Here is a 21,893-nt window from a genome sequence, read left to right as displayed (position 1 = left end):
TATTTCCATTTTACTCTGAATATATCGGCGTATTGTAATAATTAAGGGTAAATAAGCCCAAATGAATGGGTGCAATTTTCAGATTAATTTAAATGTCAATACACAAGTCTGCTCTGGTGGAAAAAGACGCACCTTTTGCTGCTTACAAACTAAAATAAGTACTTATTGAGGTGTGCTTAAAGGAGGACTCAAGTAGATTGAAACCATTAACCTCTTGACCCCCGCCTGAATCAAGCACTTTTTCTCCAGTCTGGCATTACTCATATCAAGAACTTCTTGGTAAAAAAGATCGTCAAGATAAAAAAAATGACAACAAAAAAACACCACAAAAGAGCAATAAAAAGCGTCAAAAAGGTGACAAGAAAGTGACGAAGGGAGCAGCAAAAAAGCGAGAAAAGTGCAGCAAAAATGTGGGGGAAAAAATGTGGAAAAAGAATGAAAAAAGTGACGACAACAAGCCAACAATGGAAGGAAAAAGTTACATTAGTTTTGTAGGTCTTAGCTTTCAAATGAGGCATAACACTGGCTCCTGTCCAGAACCTTTCGGATTTGGGTAAAGCCGAACTTGGGAAAATGTTGGGGGTTGAGACGTTAAACATAGCCTGACTTTTGACAAAAGTCGTCCTCATGGGATTGAAATTAAAGCCACACCGTGTAACATTTCACGCAATGAAATGAATAAGATAAAACCTTTTATTTCAGAGATATTTTAATTGTTGAAAAACTCCTTGTAAATGACCAAACAAACCTGTGTCATTGATGTGATTGGCTCACCTCTCCTCAGATTGTAACTTTAATGGGAGCGGGGCATCTCCAGCTCGTCTCCATGGAGATGTTAACTAAAAGCAGCCAGATACGAGATTGAAATTGATTACCCAAAAAATAGCTAAAAATAGCATTTTCCTGTGTCAAGCTGGTCATGGTGATTTTACATTGCTGGCAACAAAATGTTACGCAGTGTCCCTTTAAGTTTTAAGACGAAGTCAGGGCTAAATCAGGTCATAATCCAGACAAAAAACAGGATTTTAATAGTTATTCAAGGCCTTTGACTGATTTTTACCTCAAATGTATCTTTTCTCTTAGGTACGCAACCAGCGAAAGGCTCAGTGGCGAAGACAGACGCAGAAACAAAATCCAGAGAGAAGTTCCCAGCCGCCACTGTCCCGTCAGAGGAGAGGAGGAAGCGCCTGCTGAGGTCCGAGCCAGAGGGAGTGCCCCCCGAGAGCCGGCGGCGGTTAGAAGACGCCCGTCAGGCTGAGGAGAGCGTCTCTGCCTCCTCGGACCTGGCCAGCGAGAGCGAGGGCGACGAGGACGACGAGGTGGAGTGGGACAACGACAGACTCAAGGAGGAGGGCCGGGGTAAACAGAGGGGGGCGGGAGAGGGCGCGGGGCGAGGGGGCGGCGACTCCGGGGGGCGGGCGCACAACGGCCGGGCGGTCATCCAGCAGCTGAAGAGCGTGGTGACTCCTGCGCCTCTGCCCGGAAGCCCCAGCATCAAGACTGAACACGAGGGTCTGAACGCCCGCTGGAACTCCTCCTCGCACCCCGCCTCGCACCCCTCCCAGCCCACACACAACACCCCCTCGGGCAGCCTGAACGGTGACAGCCCCGCCACGCCCGCCCCGGACTCCTCGTCGAGCAGCGAGGCCCCCGCCAAGGGTCTGTTCGCTCCCCCGTCCCCCACGCTGTCACCGCCCATGTCGTCCCCCCGCGAGGACAGGGGCTCGATCGGCCGCAGCAGTGCTGTGGGCCCGGACTTTGACCTGCTGCAGAGACTAGCGGCGGGCGGAGCGGCAGCAGGGCGGGTGCTCTTCCACCCCTTGGCTCTGGGTCCGCAGGGTCCACAGAGTCTGTACGCACCCAGCACTATCCGCTACGCCCCTCCCGAGCTGCCCCCTTCCCACCACCACAGCACAGTGCACGGCGACGGGCTGCAGCTACGCTCGGACCACCACAAGGGTCCGCCCCCCTCCTTCTTTCCCCATCTGCAGAGGCTCGCGGGGCTGCCACCTTTCAGCGGATTCTCCCCATCCGACAGCCCCTTCGCCTCTGGGCTGCCCTTCTGTATGAACGGACTGAGGGGGGCTGCGGGCTCAGAGGAGGACTGAGACCCGGCGCTAAATATACTACAGACAATTGTATCGTTCTGACCTTAAAAAGGGCATTGCGGACTGTAAACGGACATCAAACCTCAAAGGATTTTACTAATTGGAAGATAAGTTGAATAACCACAATCTGCAGTGACAGGCAAGTGGCTACCACAGGGAATCCAACTGTCATTGACTCTTAGAGAAAACTTCTGACTGATTGTCCCCTTGGACTCCTCAAGCAACAATAATTACTAATGTTGATTCTGTGTCTCTTCCACTCAGAGAAGCCATAATGTAAATAGAAAAAAAACCATGAAGACCCTCAACTCGCACCTCGCTCACGTCACTGTCACCTCAATAACTCAATTAACACAAATGGACTCTTGTCTCTGGAAAGGAGGACTTAATGACTGAATTATACGTTTTTATGATTGCAGTATTAAACTTGTGGGATCAAGGTAAGGATTTCACAATGATGTTTACTAAAAGAAAAATTAAAAATAGTCCTTGTTTTGTACAAATATTCAAAATATTATTAAAAACAAAGGAAACAATAAAATGTAGTCATTAACCAGCCATAACTAAAGCACACTGCGTGGGACTTGATTACAGATAAACAACATGGTCCCATACATTCCATGGGAAGAAATGCAATGCTGACAGAATACTGTTCTTATTGTTAGTATTTTTTTGTTGTTGTGTAATTATTAATTACAGTATATTCTCCTGCAATTGTGTTTGTGTAAGAAAGCCATATTCTTGTTGATGTTTTATTTTTTACTTTTGTTGAATTTCACTTTATGAAACAGAATGTCGACAAGTTAAAATAACTTTGTTTTACGGGATGCACAATTTAACCCAGTACCTTTTTACTACTCACTCATGTGTTTTTAAGAGGAAAATTGTTCTCGACAATGTTTATCATTTTAAAGCTGTGTTTTTTCTGAGCACTTACTAAAATTGGTTCTGTTATGAACTAAAAGCACTTCATAACTTAACACACTTGATATGACCCTGTTTAAAAAGAAATAATGTGGCCACATAACCGAGTAGTTCAGGAGATGAGGTCATTTATATATATATATATATATAAACTAGTAAATAAACATGTGCAGTCATTATGTAGGGACCAGCAGGTCAATAAAATCTACTTTGTTGGCAATGATGATAAAATAATTTCTGATCGTTTCTGTATCCTGGAAATGAATGCAAATGTGGACAGAAAATAATATAAACAATATTTAGTTTTTTTTTTTCCTTTTTATTCTTTTTAATGTTTTTGTTAACTTTACAGCAACCAAGTAAAATGCACATCCACAAAAATGTTACATTCAAAATGAACTTCTATTATCTTAGTAAGATTTTTGTATTGATTTAATGCATTATGTAGTGACTCAATGGCACTTTTAAATGAAAAACCTTGATTATGTTTTTCAAACAGAAATGATCCCACTGTGCTGTAGGTTCATTTAAAATACTGGACATTGTGAGGTGTCTACTGAAAACCTGTTTGTCAGATGTCTGTACAGAGAGAAAAAACAAGAAATATATTGTTATGACCTGATGCACTACACACCTCCTTAAGAGGCGCATATGTGCGCACCCCGACTGTACAGAGGGAGTGTAATGGGACATGTCTATGAGCGCCCGCGTCTATGCTGGCACGCCGGCCAGAGTGTGTTTCTGTTGAATTAAATAGCTAATTCCTAACCATCACTGTGAAGCTAACATTATCTCCCCATCTTTGTGAATATTGTCATCAAGTAAAATGGACACATGTAAAAAGAAAACAGTGATACTGTTGTTACCAATAAAATATTCCTGTAGAGGAGCACAAGGAACGGCGTCTGTTTCTTCTTAATAAAGTTTCTGATGGATCTATGGATATACTGTAATTTACCTTGTTCAGGTATTATAGAGGATATGCATAGTTAGCATTTCATCACGGCAATAGCAGCAAATTGAGTGTAAAGTCCACTTGATTCGCTGCTGTTGAAGGTTGTATTTCTGTTTAGACTATTGTGTGCAATATGTGCATACCCTCTATAATGAAATTAAAGTTGCCCATTGTGTAACATTTGTTGGGATTTACAAGTCACAAAAAATGTGACATAATAAAAACATTTGGTTCAATAAAGTATTTTGCACTATATGAACTAAACACAAGTATAAACACAAGTATTCTCTTAATCAAAGATACTGGGCTTAACAGATGAGACCATCAGTGAGAAAGTTTAAAGGGTATTGGATTCAGCAAAGTGTGAATAGATTCCAAACCAAAGACAAGAAAGCCGTGCGCATATGAGTGTCTCACTTATGTGGGACTATGGCTGTATGTGTGCGTATGTACATTGGTTTGTGTGTGTTGTCTGAAGGAGCCCCAGGGAGGGGCTCTGACATTGAAGACGGGTTAAATCCTGTTTTACATTCAAGTGGCAGGCCCTAGTTCATTAGAGTGAGGATCATTCCTCCTCAAGACCAAAGGAAGCGCATACTAAACAAGAGCAGTTGTTGGGGAGAAAATGCCATTGTACGTGCAGCAGCGTATGTACTGTATAAGTGAGTGTGCGCTGAGAACAAGGTGCCAAATAAGCTCAGGTTTCCTCTCTGTGCTCACCTTTTAGTTTGAGACCTCTATAGCAGGTACAAATACACCGTGAACAGTGAGCTGCACGGTTTGTGGGTTTGTGTGCGCGCGTGTGTGTGTGTTTGTGTGTGTGTGTGTGTGTGTGTGCGTTTGTGTGTATGTGTGTGTGTGTGTGTGTGTGTGTGTGTGCAGAAGTCAGCGTAACTCTCCTGACTGTCGTCTACTTCGCCTGTCATTGAATAACCCGTGCGCCCTCTCTGTCAGTGACTTTGATGGCTTATCTTACCCCCTGAATTGGAGTCAAGCTCCCAAGGGAAATATCTTAGCACATGTAAATGCATTTGAAAGAGTAAAAATATGGGCAAGAAAAGTGAAGGATGGGGGTAGACACCAGACAACTTCCACATACAGTTTCATAATACACCAACTCATTATTTCTCCTGCCTCACTTTTCACTTCCAAACAATCTCCACTTTTCTCTCAGCCAGCAGAAGGCCTATCCATCCTAAAAGCTCTACCTTTCTGAAGGAAGATCTTTGATCCGTATGCATGGCATTTAACACCTGAGAGCAGATGAACGTGCCTGCAAACAGAAGGTGACTCTCTGTCTGTAGGTGAGGACAGAGTGGAAGCTGGACTCTAAGCCTCAGTGGACTAGCTCAGTGAGCTATGGTGCGCAGGTTGTGTGGAGCTCTTGCCTAGATGGTGTTTGTCAGTGAGGGCGCGTCTCCTGCCTCTGGGCGCCCTGCCCTTTAGACGCGCCAGGCCTCGGGAGCCTGCTGCATGCCAAACAGACCTGTGCAGCGAGCAGGGTGCGAACGTGAGGAGGAGTCCAGAAAATGGAGTGGAGGGCGAAAGGGTAGACGGAGATCTGAGAGAGAGAGGGGCTCTGGGCGGGGAGCGGTCACACTGCAGCAGCCGTCCAGACACACCCTGAATGAGAAAGTGCACAGGACTCATCGGGAGCGAACAAACAGAGGTGAGCAGGAGGAAGACAGGGTGAGTCTGAGGTGAGCCTCAACAGCAGCACCGCGTGTCGATGGCTGAGATATCACAGACCTTCGGCCTAACCCAGTCAGATAGTTATCGCAGACACAGCCCCACAGCCCCCAGCACACACACACACACACACACAGCTCAGTGCACATATTTATACATGCTCCGGACCAGGGCCTCATTATAAAAATTATGCATGTACAGCAGGCGGCTGGACAGTCCACGCCGCTCTGGTATCTCTGCAGCATGAGAAGGAACCACTTACACCATAGGCACAAAAAAAACAAAAACTAACGAAAAAATAAAATAAAAAGAGGTGTAATTAGAGCTACAAGGATAATGCAACTTAATATCCAAACAGTTTTCCAATTTGGAATGATGAGGATTGCATTTGTCATTAGGCCATAAATTTTGATGCTTTGTAACGAACTTCACATAAATGAAAAGAGGAGCGTTAAGACCAGCAATTTCAGGAACCATCTCTCCATTTTATTACATACAGGAGGGGTGTGTATAGACCATGTGCATATATCATACACACTTATCTATACATACGGATAAATTATGTGACTAATTACAACAAAAGATTTGAAAAATCCCACCCAATATGTTTCTATTCCAAATACTAAAAGTGCTTTTTCCAAAAATAATATAAAATGTTTAATTGATAAAATGAGCCCTTTTTGAGTTTGAAACTAAAACGTCTGTATCGGTAAAATTAAACTTCAGCATTTTCCCACTCTCTTTCAACAAAATGTAAAGTAATCATTTACACAATATTAACAAAAGTGATAAGCAAAGTATCCACCGCTAACCAGCACATGGGCATAAAACATCTTCAACTGTAAACATGTTTTCAGTGAGAATGAAGCAGCTTTGAAAATGTGATTGAAGAAGAAAGTGTAGCCATTCAAGGCTCCAGCCAAATAGAAATCACGTGAACACATACAACTTACTATGTTTGTCACACACTGGCCTACACTGGAACATGTAGGCATTTTACACACACACACACACACACACACACACACACACACGCACACCAGCTCTCACACGCTGTATACACATGAATGAACCATGTATTCTTCCCATGTTGCTGGCATTCAAAAACAGCTTTCAGTTATTTTTCCAGAAACCATCCTACAATGAACCAGTCACCTCATAACATCTGTGTCATCATGCAGGAAATGTACAAGATTTGGGCGGATTAAAATAAAATCCTAACTTAATCAATTTAACTTGAATATGTACGTACGCAATCCTTAAACTTAACTAGAAACGTGTTTGCAAACTTGAAACTGATTCCAATATTTTAACGAATGGAAAACAAAACAACCAAATTTTATAATATATCTTTTACAATGAATCATATTTATTTTAAATTAAACAGAATGCTCCTAAAACTTAAGTGGGTGCGACTAAAAATGTTCTTTAGAATTGTTATAAAAGTAGCACAGAAGTAATTTAGCCTGTTCACCAATCAACTGCATCTACTCAAAAGAGTTCATGTAAGTCTTGATTTGAAAACTAAGTGCTGGTCATTTTTATAGTCTATTTGTATCTGTGGGAGAATAATGGCCTAAAATAATAAGGATCATGTCCTTATTTTTTTTATCATGCTGTTGTTTTTAACAGTGTTCTTAGGGGCTTTGGGGGTATTTCTAAAGGGGTGTGAGTCTATGTCTAGATCCACTTTGAATGATCCCACCTTTTCCCTAAGGCTGGCACTTATGAGATTATAAAGGGATTAGTTTTTGTAGGATGGCTCAAAAAAGATGTTTCGGGAATGTCGATATTGTCAGACAACGCAAATATTAAGATATTCCAATGATCACAGCAATGCAGAGCATCCACAGCTCGGCTCTATTTGTCCGGTCCTTTGCTGTCACTGTCCTCAGTCTCTATACTTCTGTTGTCGCGGTAACCCCTCTGCTCCCGTCTCTCGCGACACTCTGTGCACTCCTCCTCGTCATCCTCGTGAATGATCTCCACCTCCAGTCTCCCGATGTACAGTGATACCGCACACAGCCAGAAGAGGGCCACACTGCTCACTGCTGCGCCCTGGAGCAGGAGCGCTGGCACAGAAAGCAGCATCATCCTTCGCAAAGCAAACAGGCTGCCAAGATACGAGGCACTGCCAAACGACACACACACTCCTCCCAGGATGAAGAAGGCTGAAAGACACATTCACATGTTACAATGAATGACAATGTTATCTCCAGATCTCTTTATTATAAGATAACAACAAAGTACTCTCCGTATTGTTTTGTCGCAAACCTCTTAATTCATATTCATGTTTAGGGTCCTACAAAGTTAATGTAACATTGACAGTATTGTAAATTAAAACTATGTATTTTTTTCCCTTCTTATTTACTCTCTAGGGTAGGACTGGGTATGTTGTAGCCAAGAAAACTCCAGTCCTGTCGGGTCAATTTCAGAAATATCTTTGTGAAATTATTTACACCATATCTAGTACAGCAAGAATCCCTTAAAGGTCCTATATCATGCAAAATCGACTTTTTAGAGCTTTTAGCCATGTTGTAATGCTATTTCCATATCAAAAACACCCCCAGAGTGGTTTGTGGCTTCATTCACGCAGCTCTCAGTAATCCTCCTGAATCCTGCTCTCTGAGCAGCTGCTCCTCCCTCTCCTGGTGAACGACTGAGTGTTCAGTTGTGTCGTCACAGCGGAACGGAAGTGCTCGACGTCTGTAATGCAATGTCTTAATTCTATGCTTACGGACGGATTTTAATTTGTAAACCACCCTTTTCATTATTTCTGTCGTAAGAGAGAAACAAAGAGAAAAAAAAAAAAAAGGAAAAAAAAAGGATGTGCCCGAGGTGCTTCCAGGTCAGCTGTGGCCAAAACAAACACATCCCCTGAGCGTCTGAACAGATCAGTCATGTTTGCGCTGCAGCTCTGAAGATGGAGCTCGTTGCAACTTGTTCTGGTTGTTTTTCTGTGACTGTCACTGATGGATGTTTGGTGAACCTTCGCCTGAATCAAAGTGGATCAACTTTTATAACCAACGCGAGTCCCATAATGTAAACAGCGATGGACCAGAGTGGTGAGTCAGTCCAAACGCGTGTTAGCTTGTGTGTTAGCATATTAGCATGTGTGTTAGCCATTTATGAAGCGGTGTTGCAGATGTCAACTCCTTATAACTGCATTGTGAAGTATCTTCACTTATTGCTGTTTATTTATATTACGGTAAAGTATGTGCGGAGAGAGGGGGCGGAGTTAACTGAATCGAAGCGTTGTGTCTTCCGGGTTTGAAAAATACCTCCAGAAAACACTTATATTTATCACAAAAATGAGTGCTCAATAGCGGTAGAGGTACAATCATTCATATAAATGCCTATACTTAACTTTGGAATGGCTAAAATAGCATGATATAGATCCTTTAATAGCAGTGGCTTGAAATACAAATAAATAGTTTTAAGCATTGTAATCTTACCATATCCAGCCTCTCGTCCCACTTCACTTTGGACAAATGCAATGACTCCAATCCCAGTTGCCAGCAGCCCGTTCCGAAACCAGGAGAGAAATCCTATGAGCAGTAACAAAGTATTTATACATTACTAAACTTCTATTTCACCAGAACATAGTTAACAGAACAATATGCAACATTTTACTTTTATACACATATTTTTCATCAGTTTGATACTCTTGTGATGTTTACTCTTGGGCACTTGAAGTGACAGACAAAGTGGAAAACTACCTTGAGCAACTATACTATAGAACACACGCAGATGATGTCACAACATGGCAACAGAAGCCAAATGAGTGTTAATCCCGAGTAACCATATTTTGTTATTATTTGTCTTGACAGTCAGCCTGTAGTGTTAAGTGTTTCAGAGCTTCAACTTCTCTATAATAAAACTCTTGTGTCTGTTTTGAATCCTTTCCCCCCAAACCTTTCTTCATAACAGTGTGAATTTGCACTAAAACAATAAGACCACCGGCATTATTATTCCGTCAAACTAGTAATAATTAGGATAAACCCGTCATATGCACCTTAAGTTGTGGATAACACTGCTCAGGCTAAAATAAGTTTTAAAGGAACAGGCCACGGTTTTTCCATACCGAGATATGTTCTCACCTGAGCTTAGACGAGTTGATGTGTACCTGTCTGGTCTTTGTGCGTGTGCTCAGTCCCACACAACAACCAAAGATGCTAGCATTTGGCCTCTCCCAGCATACTCCTATAGCTCCAAATGGGAGTGAAGTTGGAAGCTACCACGCTCTTCCACGGGCACACACAAAGACCAGACAGGTACGCATCAACTCATCTAAGCTCAGGTAAGAACATATCACAGTATAAAAGAGCTGTGTGCCGTCAGTCACGCAAAAGACCAATGATGTTGTTAGCATTTGGCCTCTCCCAGTATATTCCTATAGCTCCAAACGGGGTGAAGGTAGAAGCAACCAAGCTCTTCCACGGGTACGCACAAGACCTGACGCATCAACTCGTCTAAGCTCAGGTAAGAACATATTTCAGCATGGGAAAACGGTGGCCTGTTCCTTTAACAAGCATAGTAGTTTTTTTTAATGATCTTGTAAACCCTTTTTCATTCACTCAGTAGGCTTTATCCAAGTTGCTCGAAAACAACACTTTTTGGGACATCTAGCACTTTTATTTACCTGTTTCATGTGACTTCCTTAGCATCTGCAATAGAAAAAGGAACACTTTGTTGACAGTGAATGTAGCCGAATTTTTGGGGTGATAATAAAAAGCTACAGCAGCACATGTGATCGTTCAACAGCGACATACCATTGCGTCTGCTTTGTCGAGGTCTGTGAGCTGGTAGTGCTGCTCGGGAGTGCGGCTCCGGTTCCACGGCCCCTTGTCGCCGCCACCCTGCCTCAGCCGGGCCGAGGCCTGGAGCCTCCGCAGAGGGGGGAGCCGCGGGGACGGTACAGCACGGAGCAAGTGGGATACGGCCTGCGGCAGCCGCCTCCTCAGGAAGAGACTCAAGAAAGCCATCACATTACTGTGGAGGTGCTAATGCAAATATCAGGCTACAAAGCAAAACACGACCTCAGTGTGACCTGCGAACTTCGACATCGACGTCAGCTACAACCCGGAAAAGTGCGCTGCTTTAGCAAATCCAACAGCGCCCTCAAGCGGCAGACACAAAGAACTAACCTTCTTTTATAAATATAGGCTATATGATTTATTTATTGCACGTTGTGAGGTAATCTATTATTATTATTTTTTTCTTTGCATTTTTATGGAATCGCCACATTCAATTGAATGCAACTGAAAAATTATCGAGGCTGGTAATGCACGTAGTGACACAATTAAACCACACGATGGCGCCGCATTGCAATACAGTGGCATATGGCATTGTGTAATGTTTGTTAATTATCATTTAGATAGATGAGGTAAAAAAAAAACAATGGTGAGCTTTAAATAGGGCAGCACTTTTTAAGGGATCTCATTGTTCTTCAAATTACAATGTGGGTAAAATAGGTCGAAAAATAAAAACTCAGTGACCACTACAAGGGCAAGGTCAGTGCACATGGATTTAAGAGGACTGTCATTTGTGTGTTAATGTGTTTCTTACAATGCCCCCCTCCCTCTCTCTCTGTGTCTTTCTCTAGGACTTTCCATCATGTTTTGTCCCACAGTTCAGCTCTTAACATAAGAAGTTTGTGCTTTTGCGAAGGATTTATTATCTCTTTGAATCCAAAAGGTTGCAGACCCCTGGTTTAAGTAAAAAGCCAAAATACATGACACCATAATTAAGCTCAGAAGGCTATTGCATGCAGGCTTGAGAACTCAAATTCAAGTGAATTACATCACCAAGAGACTTCAGAAAGTGTTGAGTGTTAAGTGCCTGCCCTCTTTACTACCATACCAAAAGAAAAGGAAGAGAGACAGATAGAGGGAGAGCAGGAGGAGATGTGTACGTGCTGCGCTGCACTAGTACTGCACCCAGCTGCAGTGCTGCTGGGTGCAATGACCTTATAGTGCGTGAGTTTGGATTTGATAAAGGCCAACATACAGCAGGAACCATATGTTTACATTCTCACTGTCTGTCTATACCACGAATTAACATTCATTGTTTTATTTGTTTAGGTCAATTGGAATTTAAACAATTATTTCTATATAGAATTATATCTATATAGAATTTTCTACAAAATAGTGTATTTACATACACTAAGAATACAATTTGGGAAAGCCCAGATGACGATGTCGTGTCCTTGGAAGCACAAGTCTGGTTCATCCTTGGGTGCAATTTCAAGGCACTTGAAGGTGCCAGGTACATTGGTTAAAGCAATGATGGAAATGTCCAGCCATCATACAGATCAGAAAGAAGGCGGGTTCTGTGTCCCAGAGATGACTGTGCTGTGTCTGAAATGTGAATATCAACCCAAGAACAAAAGCAAAAGACATGGTGAAGATGCTGAAACTGGTGTTTCGTCATCCAGAGTGAAACAAGTCCTGTACTGACATGGGCTGAGAGGGAACTCCATCAGGAAGAAGCTCTTACTCCAAAAGAAACACAAAAAGCCAGTTTGGAGTTTGCAAATGCAAGGATAAAGACATACATATTTTGAGACATATCTTGTGGTCAAACGGGAAAACAATAAATTATTTGGCCATAATGACCATCGTCACGTTTGGAGGAAAATGGGGGAATCTGGCAAGCCAGTGAACACCATCCCAACTGTGAAATACGGGGGTGGCAGCATCATGCTGTAGCATTGTTTTGCTGCGGGAGGGACTTGTGCATTTCACAAAATACATGAAGAAAGAACACGATGTGGAAATATTGGAGCAACATCTCAGGACATCAGCCAGGAAGTTAAATCTTGGACGCAGATGGGTCTTCCAAATGGACAATGACACAAAGCAAACTGGTTACAAAGTGGCTTAAGGATAATAGAGTCAATGTTTGAAGTGGTCATCACAAAGTCGTGATCTCAGTCCAGTTGAATAGGTATGGGCAGAGCTGTAAAGGCACGTGCACAAGTTATACAGTTTAAAGTTCAAAGTCTCTGGCATTTGACAAATATAAATACCTAAAAAAAATGTCTCTTTTTATAAAGTCTATGTAAACATATGGTTCCTGCTGTACATAATGCGGCACTCATTCAATTTAGCCCTACATATATAATTTTTTATTCATTAATTTGTTATTGTACTCTACAGATGACACTTGTTAAACTAAAGTTACATTTGATTAAGAACTAGAGACTTTATATTTAAACAGATCTGGTGATGCTGCGGTGTAAAGAGAAGTTTGCTTTAAACTTTAAACTGGGAGAAAAGATAAAGAAATTGGTGAGAATTTTAATTTCCTTGGCAGCACAATCCATGAGGATGCAAGCTGGGCTGCAGAAGTACAAGAAGAATTGCAATGGCGCGGACAGCTTCAAGCAAGTTTATAGACTTCTTTAAGATAAAAAGGCAGATATGATGACAATAGATGCTTTTGAATGAATACCGGGCGTGTGGCGAAGGCTTCTACATGTTCCATGGACAGCAAATAAAAATCAAATTAACGGGTCCTGGAAGCAACGGGTCCTGGAAACAACTAAAAACATCTCTGATGAAGACAATAGAGAAGAGCAGACATGGATAAGTTATCAGAGCAGACAACCAGTGAGAGGGATGCCTGGGACCATGGAGGGAAAGAGAGGCAGAGGGAGACCTAACATAATATGGCTGTATAATGTGCAGTAAAACTGGGAGTGACTCTAAAGAACTATAAAGCAAAGACTCAAACTCTCTTCATACAGCATGTGTTGAACACTGGCCTGTAGGCGCACGGTTCTTACTTTAATTCTGTTTTTTGTTGTAAAACAATTTTTTAGACATATTATTCTGAAAAGTAACCCATACTGGCTCACATATTTCGACCTAATGTAGCATGAGTAGGGCTATGAATAAATGAATGAATGAATGGATGGATGGATGAATGAATGAATAAATGCGTGATTTTAAAAGATTATAATCACTGGATTTGGACTCTAACCCTAACAATCTTGATATGAATTTTAATAGGCCTATTATAAGACTTGATATAGGCTGCAACCTTGGAGGGGCGGGCATGATAGACACGTGGCTGTGTCCGGCGTGTGCGCACGCAGGCGAAAACAAGACGGGTGGTAGCACGGGGCAGAGAGGAGGAGGGCTGGGAGATGAACTCTATCTCCATGCAATAACTGCACTGGTGGGTCTGTGTGATCGAAGACCCCCTGTGCCCCTTCCTTTAGCCCTCATACGTCTGGCCGCGGTGCCTTGTTACAGCCCATTCCCCGACGCAAACATTGGATGAGTTACGCACGCGTGCAGAACATCCCCGGAAATAACAGGCGTACTCGCAGCCTGTCACGTACGCTCACGGTGGATTTGCATTGCTGTGGGCTGGAGTCGGTAAGAACGCTCTACGGTGAACTTAACAGAATGATTTGGTATTATTTAGATGCCCGTAGACTCATTTTGTTGAGTTTACAAGTAATAGTGAAACGCTAGTCTGTATGTGAGAGAATTGGATGTGATAAACAGCTTGTGGAATAAAACATTTGATGTAGGCTATTCTTATATGACTCTAACGTCAACATCATTGTGACAAACTTACCAACACATAGGTTGTGTAGGCAACTATTGCTGTGAGTTATTATGTCTATATAGACATATGTTAGTCACGTAGTGTGCTGACTTTGTTCTTATTACAAATAGCCTACATGTATCACGATTTAGTTCGTCTTTTGCGTGGAGGAATTGAAACAATTAGACCAACATTATATTTTTTGCGATGCCTCTCAAATCGGCCTAGTTTTAAATCATATAGGCTATAACCGATATATAATAATACAAAAAACTGCAGACATGCATACAATGCTATAGACTTCACATTACTCATTGTAATTTTTCTCCCCCAGGTCTTATCAAAATGTTATTGCAAACATCCTACGGAAACGGCGTGAAAAAGTGAAATAGCCTACTATTTCTAGGACGGGGAACCTGGACATGAAACTTTTAGCGTGTACCACAGAGCTTCTGTCTCCCAGTGAAAGTAGCTGCTCTAGAAAATGAAGGGAGTACGTGGGCTACGTGCGCATCCAGCAGATGACGATATGAAATGGAGAGCTTGAGGCGTACGGACCTTTTAAAACCAAGCTCCAGTTACAGACCAGTTATCGTGTCAACCACACAGGACAGAACTACCGGACAAGTTTCCTGTGACCGAAGAGACATTTACCACACGTACCGGCCGGACATGGGTCTGAACGGTTTTTGCGCAGCACCCGCTGGGAGCCCCACAGCTGCTGAGCTGCTTGTGGGTCTGGCCTCTCAAACCGAATCCCCTGGAATCACAACCCCATCAAAACATACGAAAACCGGCGTGCCGCTGCACAGCAGCTGTGTGATTTCTCCATCTGCTACAGTGGAGGGAAGCCACGCAGGCGTTAAGGCTCAAACTCCAAACTGTTATCCAGTTCAGTGCAATGGTACATCAGACTGCTCTACGCTCCCCCTCAGCAGCCGGCTCTGCGTGGATGAGAACGGGGAAAGGACAGCTCAAGACAAGTGCCATATAATTCGGAGGGTCAATGGTGATCTGAGAGGCAGACAAATACACCAGAAACGCAGAGCTGGAGACAACAGAGATGTGGGACCAGAAGGTTTTTCTGCATTTGCAGGTTCTGGAGAGTTAGGCACTCTGAACTCAGTCTATTCTTCAGGCAACTCAGGGGACATTAAGAGAAGAAGGTTGACAGATGGAAGTACTGCTGTTAAGTCTGTACACTGTGCATTACCCACCACTCCTCACATGTTTCACAATAACCAGCAAAATGAACCGACAGTGTCTTCAGACCAGCCAAAAGCACCAGGCCACATTCACACCATTCCTGGCTCATCATCTCCTGCAGCCTCTGTCTGGTCCGTTGAGCGCTTAGCCCAGCACTTAATTGTTCCCTGCATGAGGCACTATGGAATCTGTGTTAAGGACTACTTCTTAGGGCCACAACTGGGTGACAAAATACTGGAGGAGGTGGAAGTTTTAAACCAGAGTGGGAAATTTCGAGGCGGTCAATTGGTCAGCCAAAATACCATCCCATCCCGGAGCATCCGAGGAGACCAGATCGCCTGGGTGGAAGGCTGTGAGCCAGGCTGTGACTACATTGCCACTCTGATGGCTCGTATTGATGAGGCCGTAATGTACAGTGCTGCCACCGGACAGCTAGGGGACTGCGTCATCAACGGCCGCACCAAGGTGAGGAGAGCCATGTGAAGTTTAGGGAATTTACACACTAATGCTTTAACTTCTGAAACATAGATCATGTAGCCAATCTCAGACATAGAGCTCAATAAGCAATGCTGCAGCATAATTGTCCTACAGTGACCTTGTTTGTTTAGGCCTGTCTGTTTGCGTCTGGCCTCATACCACGGGTACCAAGTATCTTTCTTACCATCATTGCATTTCTGCCTTTGAAGAGGACTTTATCTTTACCTTCCTCCACCATGCAAACACAAGCTGGCTTTGTGCACATGTTTATATACTTTGTGAAGACACATGCTCATGCACATGCTCAAAGCACCAAGATATATATTTTTTCTCATCCAATTATTTCCTGACTAGAACTGATGGGGTTAATCAGAATATACACTTATATCCTGATTAACCCCATCAGCATCACTGCAGAGATAGAGCTATGGTGTCTGTGCCAGTTTAGTCATGATCACACATCACAGGCCATGGTACTGCACGTCTAGCTCTGAGTCCTGGAAACAACAACATTAAAACCAGTCTTTAGTTTTGACAGAGTGTTTAAGAAGGTTGTGAGGAGTATGGATCAAAATGCGCAGGAGCAACAGCACAAGCAGCGATGGAGAGAAAGATGCTAGGCAATGATTATCATTGTTTGGACTTTATATATTGTGTTACTTGAAAGATATTGTCTATTTGGTAAGTTAGACTGATGCGTTTGACTGCATGCAGGGTGTCCCCATATGCCCCTTATCGAGCTCAGTGATGCCACCGTGTGCTCAGATGGGGTATCCCTGCACAGGTCGATCCAATACTTGAAATGCTGTGTAAGACAAAAGACACCTGGCACTGGGTTAATGTGTGCTGTGTAATATAGTGCTATATGATCAGTGATACTCTCATCTAAAGGTTGTGTGTCTCTGATTTCATTGTTGCAACATCTTCAATGATAAGTCATTCCGGCCTCTGCGTCATTCAGACCTTGATGTAATATATGTACAGTCATTACTCTCCATGAGTCAGAGCTTTTTTATTATATCAGATAAGTTTTGTTAATCTTTTTAAGCTTTACATTTATGTGTGTGTAAATACACCCTTGTCCCATTGTGCGACAAGCCAGGGCTGAACTGTCCATGGTGTTGAACATGCTCAAACATCTGGTTTGGAAAAACGTAGCCATTTGTTTAAATGAGAAATGTCCCATTAGATTCAGTTGTTAAGGGACCTCTGTCCATAAGGCCTTAGATTTTAACATTATTATAGCTTACAACTTGATTTATGATGACTCATTTATTACATTATAACAACCTTTGTCTGAGTGGAAGTGTCGGTCAGTGATTATGATTCTGACAGTGCAGATCTTTCTCTTGCTTATTGATTAGGAGAATAATAAGGTCACCTGCCTTTGGTCTGAAATTTTGCTGTTCACAATAGACCCCCGCCTCTGTTCAGGGCAGGCTGTTGGTCTTTGTAAGGTATGTGAGCACTGCTGGATTTCCTGAGGTCCTGAGCCATAGTGCTACACCTAAAGTCATGAGTGACGGGAAAACAAATAGAAACAGAAAGGCATTCACTGCTGATGATCAACCTCAAACACGCTTCTTTTGTTGGGATCCATTTCCGCTTCCTGACTGTTGTCTTGAGGAAGCCAGTAGAGATGCTTTTTCAAAGGAATGAAACAAAGGACTAAACTTAGCGCCTCCTTGACCTCAGTGAAGTTGTGGTCCATTTCAAGTCACGTGCTGCTGCAGTGGCCCTGGTGTGGAATGTGCACCGGCTGGACAGCTCGCACGCAGGTCTCTTTTCCCATCGGATCAGCCCCCACCCGCTTCACGCATCAATGTCAGGCGAGGGAAATACCAAAGTCACACCATTGTTTTTAGCATTGACACTTCACTAAATCATTTAGTAGCGGGAGACAATAACTCTGCTTTACGTGTTTACTTTTGACAATTATGGTATGAAAATATATACATTTTACAGCACAGTAATAGCACGATAATGGAATTGTTTACTGTACTTTGATTATGACTCTTAAGTTGTTTGCAGTATTTTTGTTTGTACAAGTCCTACTGTGCAGAGAGTCTTGATTAAACACTAAGAATTTGTATTTACATTTTCATTTTCAGGCGATGGTGGCTTGTTATCCAGGAAACGGTGCGGGGTATGTCCGCCATGTCGACAACCCAAACCGCGATGGGCGATGCATTACATGTATCTACTATCTAAACAAGAACTGGGATGTCACGGTATGTTCATCTGAATAATCCATCAATCATTTATTTATTTTAGTGCATTTAAAGCGTGGTATATATTGCCGTGATATCTAAAATAATATTGTATACATAGAAACATGGAGGGATGCTGCAGATTTTTCCAGAAGGCAAAAGTGTTGTGGCCAACATTGAACCTCTGTTTGACCGACTGCTGATCTTCTGGTCGGACCGCAGAAACCCACATGAAGTTAAACCAGCCTTTGCAACTCGGTTAGTAACAAACCACTTTTTTGGTTTATTGCTTTCAGATAACCACATTAGTCTCTTAACCCCCCCACCCCCACCCCCTCAATTGTTCCTCAGGCTAATATAATAGGTGACCTGACCACTGAAGTAAAGTCAAAGTCCTGCACTGCTCAGTTGCAGCAAATAATACTGTGAACATCTCAGCACAATACATTTCCCTGGCCTCTGTAAAACTGCTGGGGGGTGAGGTGGGGTTGAAGACAGGAAGTATGTGTTTCCTGATGGGTTAGGTGGAAGGGAGAGTAGAGGAAGGTTCGATTGCACGACTCGTGCTGGGGAGGGTTAGACATGAGAGACAGGAATAAACAACACAGCCCCATAGGAGAAATGCCAAACTGGTGGATTTAACCCTCTGCTGCCCATCGCTGCTGCAGTTTTCAGATACAATATTTATATTCAGAATAACAAGATCTTTTATGGTTTTATTAGTTTACTTTTTTAAAATGTAATTATGCCATTCCGTGTTTAAAACAAAAACAAGCTAATCACACACACATCGAAATGTAATTGTTTAATTTGTGTTTTCATTCGTCTTTGCAGTTATGCTATTACAGTCTGGTACTTTGATGCAAAAGAGAGAGAAGAGGCTAAAGAGAAGTACAGACTGGGTACGTTTTTTTTTTTCCACTTTTGTGAATCCACTGAATCATCATTTGTATAAATCTAATATACTTTATATTTATGTCCGCAGCAACAGGACAGAAAGGTGTTCAAGTGCCCATCAATCAAAGCAGTAGGACATAAGTGTCATCTGATCACTGGAGAGTGCTTAAGAAGCAACATGTGCCTTCATGTCCATGGACGTTTTGAGTCTAAACAGAGTTTGATTCAACACCAGTGAGGGCTGTATTTGGGCTAATGGCCGCACAGGCTGCACATCAGAGCACGGACCAACAGATGGAAGAGAAACGTAATAAATGAAGAAAGAACCACAAATTGCTCAGTACTTTATATCTGTGGGTCTCAATGGGTGGGTCGGGACCCAAAAGGGCATTGCAGGACCATTGTCAGAGGTTGCAGCCCTTTGAAGGGAAGGAGGGAGAGGCCAAGACAATGTTTAAATCAGCCCAGTGGTTGCCTTTTTTGTCTTGCAAGTCCCTTGGGCCTTTAATTGATACGGCCTCAAGGGAGCTGATAAATTTAACTAAAACTTCAATTTATTAATAAAAAGATAATGCTTTGTGCTCAAAACTACTACTATACTTAAAAAGAATAATATGAAAATTAGGGCTGGGATAATGGTCGCATTGTGTTAAAATTGTAAAATTTAATTTCCCCGCTCCAAAGGCCCATGTCTTTGATATGACGGTGGTTGCAATGTTATGACATGACCTCCATTGTGGACTAGTTTGAAAAGAAATGTTCTGAATATTACTCGTATTCGTGATTAATTGCGATTAATTTCTGTCAGATTTGCAATTAATAACTTTTTTTTTTTGATCGATTCCTGGCCCTAATTAAAATCGTATTTGGTTTCAGCTTTTTAAATATCTGAAATAGTAAATAAAAGTACCTCATGGCAGTATATCTAAAGGGTCCGCTTTCCCCTTGTTGGGAAAAGCTGTTCAACACAATATCAGGCTCAAAATGCCATATGTTTTTTGATGTTGAAATGGGCCTGAATATTATTTAACACAAAACCTGACTCTTTGGCAATGTTTTTCTGTTAAACCATGAGAAGTGTTTTCTTGGCTGTACTGATAAATCTGTGGTGACTGGACAATGTTCATGTAGAATGCACTGTAATGATAAGGGACATACGAAACGCACTTAAACGACAGGGTCTTGTCCTGAAGTGGTCCCCACATTTCAGCCTGTGGTGTATGGCAGAGAAGCACAAAAAAAAACGCCTTATGGTACTTGTTTAAACATGAACTCAAAACATTACAGGGACTTGTAGATTCTTCGTGCTACATGATGAGTGTTCTTGTGCTGCACGCCAATATGTATCTGCTCAAAAAGACAAAGCATGGACACCTGAAGATTTAGTCCCAGTGTCAAGTTAATGTACCCAAAGCTGTCTTGTTTACTTGAAGGTGCAGACACAAGCATCATACTGAAGTCGAGAAGTGAGCTGCCTATTTCCACAAGGTCTGAAAAAAATGTTTGTCCTCTTGCTAGTGTTATACTGTATGAATGTAAGATTGATCCTTTTTGTTTTTCTTTTATGTCTAATCAATGTGAAAACTTCTGCCCCTTCTGATAACTGCACTTCTAAAATACCCCCTCCTTGGTTTATGGACTAGGCTCAGTGTGCTCACTGTGAAGCCCGCTGCAGTGGTGTGGGATATAGACTTGCACATTTACAACAGGCTATGTCACTATTGCAGTGGAGAGAGTGGACAGGGGACAGGTCTTATGTGTGTGACTGGGTATAAACAAAAAAGAGCACCTTATTGAATTTTCCAAAGTAGGGTGAAGTTTACTGCACAATAAACTTAAACAATGAGAACAAATGGAAAATTGTAATTTTGCTTTGTTATTTAATTAAAATATTTTCTAATCAAAATTGTCTTTGTCCTTTTTACATTTTAATCCACCTAACTTAATTTTAATATGAAAAGTATTTTGAGAATAAATAAAACACATCTTTCAGCAAAATACAATAGACAGTTTCAAAAGTTTGAGTTAGACCTTTGGAAAAGTGCTACAAAGATTCTTTAAAGGACCAGGCCACTGTTTTTCCATACTGAGATATGTTCTTACCTGAGTTTAAACGAGTTGATCCGTACCTGTCTGGTCTTCACTGCCGTTTGGAGCTATAGGAGCTATAAATAAAATAAATAAAATATTCAATCAATCAAATCAATCATAGGAATATATTTGGAGAGGCCAAATGCCAACAACATCTTTGGTCTTTATGCTTGACTGAGGGCACGCACAGAGACCAGACTGGTACGTATCAACTCGTCTAAGCTCAGGAAAGAACATACTGTATCTCAGTATGGAAAAACAGTGGGCTGTTCGTTTAACCTACCATTAGAGGTGAGCGGGAGCGGTTTGAAGGTGTTTCCATTGCCAAAAGTGAACTGCTCCGCTCCAAAAGGGTTCCAGTCCCAGACCTCTTCAGCCATGGGGTCTGGAGTGTTCTGATTTTGATGTGAAATCATTCAATTAAATTATATATTTTCCCTCATATTTATGACAGTAATCTACTGCTCAACTTTTCAATTTGATTTGCACAGTTTTCCCATACATTGTTTCTTATTGCCCAAAGGAGAGGAGCGAGGTCTCGTATGCCCCTCTTTTATTTTTGAATTCACTGTCGAACTAAAAAGAATAGCTTTACTCGTTTTGGGCATTTTTGTGATTATTCTTATTTCTCAATAACTCTGGCGCTTGAAAACTGTTCAAACACTAGAGCGCTCTGCCCCTCCTAATGGCCACATGTAGCATATACATATATATGTGTTTTGATGCAGGACTAAAGCTCAGTGATATCAAGCTGTGGTTGTTGCCTGTCAAATG

General features: G+C 42.1%; 3 protein-coding genes across 3 annotated transcripts in view; 2 read left to right on the top strand and 1 right to left on the bottom strand.

Moving 5' to 3' along the window:
• npas1 (neuronal PAS domain protein 1) overlaps nt 1-3,906 on the top strand; it is a 41,726-nt gene extending 37,820 nt beyond the window's left edge. Inside the window, exon 12 of the mRNA XM_079556190.1 lies at nt 1,084-3,906. Within this exon, the coding sequence (XP_079412316.1) occupies nt 1,084-2,108 (1,025 nt within the window). The 3' untranslated portion in view covers nt 2,109-3,906. The remainder of the gene's footprint in view (nt 1-1,083) is intronic.
• Nucleotides 3,907-7,349: 3,443 nt separating this feature from the next.
• Nucleotides 7,350-10,760, bottom strand: tmem160 (transmembrane protein 160). Its single transcript, XM_079562547.1, has 4 exons — nt 10,449-10,760; nt 10,319-10,343; nt 9,132-9,224; nt 7,350-7,847 (listed from the first exon to the last, which is right to left on the bottom strand). The coding sequence occupies exons 1-4, from the start codon at nt 10,659-10,661 to the stop codon at nt 7,537-7,539; spliced, it is 642 nt and encodes a 213-aa protein (XP_079418673.1). The 5' UTR covers nt 10,662-10,760; the 3' UTR covers nt 7,350-7,536.
• Nucleotides 10,761-13,824: 3,064 nt separating this feature from the next.
• egln2 (egl-9 family hypoxia-inducible factor 2) lies at nt 13,825-19,484 on the top strand. Its single transcript, XM_079555720.1, has 6 exons — nt 13,825-14,063; nt 14,573-15,909; nt 18,033-18,152; nt 18,253-18,389; nt 18,966-19,033; nt 19,117-19,484. Exons 2-6 carry the CDS (start codon nt 14,773-14,775, stop codon nt 19,167-19,169), a joined length of 1,515 nt encoding a protein of 504 aa, XP_079411846.1. The 5' UTR covers nt 13,825-14,063; nt 14,573-14,772; the 3' UTR covers nt 19,170-19,484.
• Nucleotides 19,485-21,893: the final 2,409 nt, after the last annotated feature.

This window comes from Gobius niger (assembly GCF_951799975.1).
Source record: "Gobius niger genome assembly, chromosome: 1".
Lineage (NCBI taxonomy): Eukaryota > Metazoa > Chordata > Actinopteri > Gobiiformes > Gobiidae > Gobius > Gobius niger.
This window is presented reverse-complemented; position numbering and strand designations above follow the sequence as displayed.

Bases quoted from the DNA above. Each gene is read 5' to 3' on its own strand.
- egln2 (XM_079555720.1), top strand. From the start codon at position 14,773: ATGGAGAGCTTGAGGCGTACGGACCTTTTAAAACCAAGCTCCAGTTAC. The intron at 18,153-18,252 runs GTATGTTCATCT...TTGTATACATAG, and splicing joins ACAAGAACTGGGATGTCACG to AAACATGGAGGGATGCTGCA. The intron at 18,390-18,965 runs GTTAGTAACAAA...TCGTCTTTGCAG, and splicing joins AAACCAGCCTTTGCAACTCG to TTATGCTATTACAGTCTGGT.
- tmem160 (XM_079562547.1), bottom strand. From the start codon at position 10,661: ATGGCTTTCTTGAGTCTCTTCCTGAGGAGGCGGCTGCCGCAGGCCGTA. The intron at 9,225-10,318 runs GTAAATAAAAGT...TACTGCTCATAG, and splicing joins AAGGAAGTCACATGAAACAG to GATTTCTCTCCTGGTTTCGG. The intron at 7,848-9,131 runs GTAAGATTACAA...TGTGTCTTTCAG, and splicing joins GGGACGAGAGGCTGGATATG to CCTTCTTCATCCTGGGAGGA.